Here is a 3,660-nt window from a genome sequence, read left to right as displayed (position 1 = left end):
ATAATTTTAAAAAATGGTCTATATATATAATATAATATAAAAATAATTAATACTAATATATATAAATATTTATTTAAAAATTCTATAAAAGAACTCTGATTATGTTAATATAATTAAATCTACCTAATATTAATTAATTTTTGAATTGTTAATTTTTTATTTATTAATTATAGTTAGAAATGAAAAAGAAATTTATATAGTTTTAAAAAGTTGTGTAGAATTATATATATATATATATATATATATATATATATATATATATATTTTATTAATGAACACTTATTATTTTAATATAATTAAATTAAATTTTTATTTTTAAAATTTATTAAATTGTTAATGTTAATTTTATATTTCATTTATTAATTAAAAAGAGAAATAAAAAATAATATAAAAAAGTTTTATCCATTTTTTATATTAAAACTTACCCACGAATTGACCCATATGGGTTATACTCATCAAATCTCACACTATAATCTAAATTAACCAGAACAATCTAATTTTAAGTATTATTAATATTATATATTAGATTTATTGAATTTTTGTAAGAATTTATTATTTTATTATAAGAAATGAGTGTGCCAGAGTGGAATGAAAATTTAATAATTTAATTTTTTAATTTTTATTCTACAATTACACATCATTCCCTATAAAAAAAAAAAAAAATTAATAAGAAAGTTAATTTTCAAATTTTCATTCTACAATGACACATCGTTCCTATAAAATTAAAATTAAATTATGTGTCTATCATTACTCTTATTATTAGTCAATTTTACTAAAATTTTAGCAATAAATTTAACAATAAGTATAAGGACTACTACACATTGACTAACTTGGTCAACATATTCAAATATTTGTTATAACGGTTAAAACAATGAGTTTTGGATGATAACTATTAATTATTATTTTTAATCGTTTTTAATCATAATTTGTTATGTAGTCGATTTTTTAAAATTATTTTTCATTTTGAACAGCTGCAAAAAGCTATATAGTTTCTTTCCAACTCTATTTATTTTTCTTGTTACCCACATTTTTAATTTGAATTAAAAGTATTATTAGCAACAATAAATAAATAAAAAAATACCTTTAATAATGGTAAGATGAAAAATAATTTTTTTTATTATGAGAAAGGGACCTTGGATTACAGAATTTGTTCTGGTAATCTGTAATCCAATTGTCTTTATATTATTAAGATATTTTATATTACTACTATATTATAATATATCAAATATGTTAGGTAAAACTAAATATAACAAACTAAAGTGACTATATTTAATCAGGAAATAACCCAAAATGCAAATAAAATATTATTATTAATTATTTAAAGTCAATAAATATAAATATTTTACAAATTTACTAAATCTATTTGAGTAATATATACATTTATCAAAGATTCACGTAATGTATACTAAAAAGTAAAGCAATCTCATTCTGGTCCAGCAATTGATCACGCATATATATAGTAATAACCCGGCCCCTTATCCCCCATTCATTTTTTAACATAGATGGTAAGTATCATATCAATTCTTTATAGTATAAATCAATCAACCCTTGTAACGTTTCTCAATTATTTCATCATAGTTTTGATAAAACATTGTAATTTGATCTTATCCTCTTCTTATTCTTCCAGGTCATGGCCAGATTGTATCCCGTTTTGTTGCTGCTAATATTACTCGGGTACTCGAGTTTGAGTGAATGCAAAAGATCGGTTCATCCGGTTAAGCCGGTTAAGCCAGTTCAGCCAGTTCAGCCGGGATCGGATACTTACAAAGGTCTGAATTGTCGTAAGCATAGTGCAGTTTTGACTGACTTTGGCGGTAAAGGTGATGGAGTGACTTTGAACACGAAAGCATTTGAAAATGCCATTGAAAAGCTACAAACTTTAGCTAATGATGGCGGGGCACAACTAATTGTCCCGCCTGGAAAGTGGCTCACTGGAAGTTTCAGTCTAACGAGCCACTTTACATTGTATATCCACAAGGATGCAGTTATTCTTGGATCTCCGGTAATTATTATTAAAATAAGTTGCGAATTTATTTAATTAATATATATCAATTTAACTTAATTGTAATTAAATCTTTGCTAGAATCTGTCGGATTATCCTTTGATTGATCCGTTACCTTCTTATGGGAGGGGAAGGGATATCAAAGGTCCTAGGTTTCAAAGTCTTATCTTCGGGACAAACCTTACTGATGTTGTTGTAACAGGTAAGCTTATTAATTTATATCCGACTTTATAATGTGTATAGTGATGATAATTGATTTTAATAGGTGCTTGTTTATTAAACAGGTGGGAATGGAACAATTAACGGCCAAGGAGCAACATGGTGGTCAAATTTCAAGGCTGGTCATCTAAAGAACACGAGGCCTTACCTAATAGAGCTTTTGTATTCGGTGGATGTTCAGATTTCTAACCTTGTTCTTGTTGATTCTCCTTCGTGGAACGTCCATCCTGTTTATTGTACCAACGTGATCATCGAAGGGTTAACAATCCGCGCACCCGTCACTTCACCCAACACCGACGGGATTAACCCAGGTTAGTAGAAACCGTCGTTAAAATGTAATGACCTTTAGCGTTGGTAAATAAATACCGTGGTTAGAGATGGTGGTTAGTTAATGATTTATTTTCTATTTGATCTAAACATGTTTATTTCTTTTTTTTCAGACTCATGCTCCAATGTTCGTATAGTGGATAACTTTATTGTATCCGGAGACGATTGTATATCTGTGAAAAGTGGTTGGGACCAGTACGGTATCAAATACAACAGGCCGTCGGAACAAATTGTAATTCGCAGACTGACTTGCATTTCCCCGGACAGTGCCGCCATAGCACTTGGAAGCGAGATGTCAGGAGGTATCCAAGACATTCGTGTTGAAGATACAGTGGCCATTAATACACAGTCCGCAGTCAGAATTAAAACTGGCATTGGAAGGGGTGGATTTGTGAAGGACATATTTGTTAAGGGAATGAACCTTAATACTATGAAATACGTGTTTTGGATGACAGGAAACTACGGGTCTCATCCTGATCAGGGATTTGACCCCAAGGCTATACCAGTAATAAAGGGAATCAATTACATGGATGTGGTGGCGGTGAACGTAAATCAGACAGCGAACCTTGCGGGAATAGATGGGGACGTGTTTAGCGACATTTGCTTGTCGAATGTGAAAGTTGGGTTATCTGTGAAACCTAAGAAGATTCAATGGAATTGCACAAATATTCAAGGGGTGAGTAGCAATGTGACACCTCAACCGTGTGAAATGTTAAGCAGTAAAGGACCATCTGAGTGTGATTTTCCGGCGGATGCGTTGCCAATTGATGGTGTGAAGTTGCAAACATGTAATGTTGCTCTTCCACTCTTAATGTGAGAGCGTTTTTCTTTTGGAATGGACTTATATCAGATCGTTACTTGTAATAAATAAATATGAGTAACTTTTAATATTTACATTGGGACCTTTTTCTTTAAAGGATGCAGCTAATTTAGCTAATGCAAAATTAATCCGTGATATTTTGGGTTGTTATTTTAATATTTTTATCTTTAACCAACAAGATTATCATGGAAAAGCTTTTAAACGATTAAAGATATAAATATTGTAAAAATATTTTAGATAGTTACTATTATATAAATCAAATTAATAGTGAATTGATTTTAGTTTGTCAAAT

The 3,660-nt window shown here is 29.5% G+C and overlaps 1 protein-coding gene across 1 annotated transcript; it reads left to right on the top strand.

Annotated features, from left to right (window-relative positions):
• The first annotated feature begins 1,502 nt into the window (after positions 1-1,502).
• LOC124921738 (probable polygalacturonase) lies at positions 1,503-3,369 on the top strand. The gene is made up of 5 exons (XM_047462432.1): positions 1,503-1,550; positions 1,748-2,002; positions 2,084-2,204; positions 2,287-2,532; positions 2,662-3,369. The coding sequence occupies exons 1-5, from the start codon at positions 1,503-1,505 to the stop codon at positions 3,363-3,365; spliced, it is 1,374 nt and encodes a 457-aa protein (XP_047318388.1). The 3' UTR covers positions 3,366-3,369.
• Positions 3,370-3,660: the final 291 nt, after the last annotated feature.

This window comes from Impatiens glandulifera, chromosome 1, assembly GCF_907164915.1.
Source record: "Impatiens glandulifera chromosome 1, dImpGla2.1, whole genome shotgun sequence".
NCBI classification, from domain to species: domain Eukaryota; kingdom Viridiplantae; phylum Streptophyta; class Magnoliopsida; order Ericales; family Balsaminaceae; genus Impatiens; species Impatiens glandulifera.
This window is presented reverse-complemented; position numbering and strand designations above follow the sequence as displayed.

Excerpts from the sequence above, each read along its gene's own strand:
- LOC124921738 (XM_047462432.1), top strand. The coding sequence starts at position 1,503 with ATGGTAAGTATCATATCAATTCTTTATAGTATAAATCAATCAACCCTT. Across the intron at positions 2,205-2,286 it reads TACTGATGTTGTTGTAACAG|GTGGGAATGGAACAATTAAC; the intron begins GTAAGCTTATTA and ends TTTATTAAACAG. Across the intron at positions 2,533-2,661 it reads CACCGACGGGATTAACCCAG|ACTCATGCTCCAATGTTCGT; the intron begins GTTAGTAGAAAC and ends CTTTTTTTTCAG.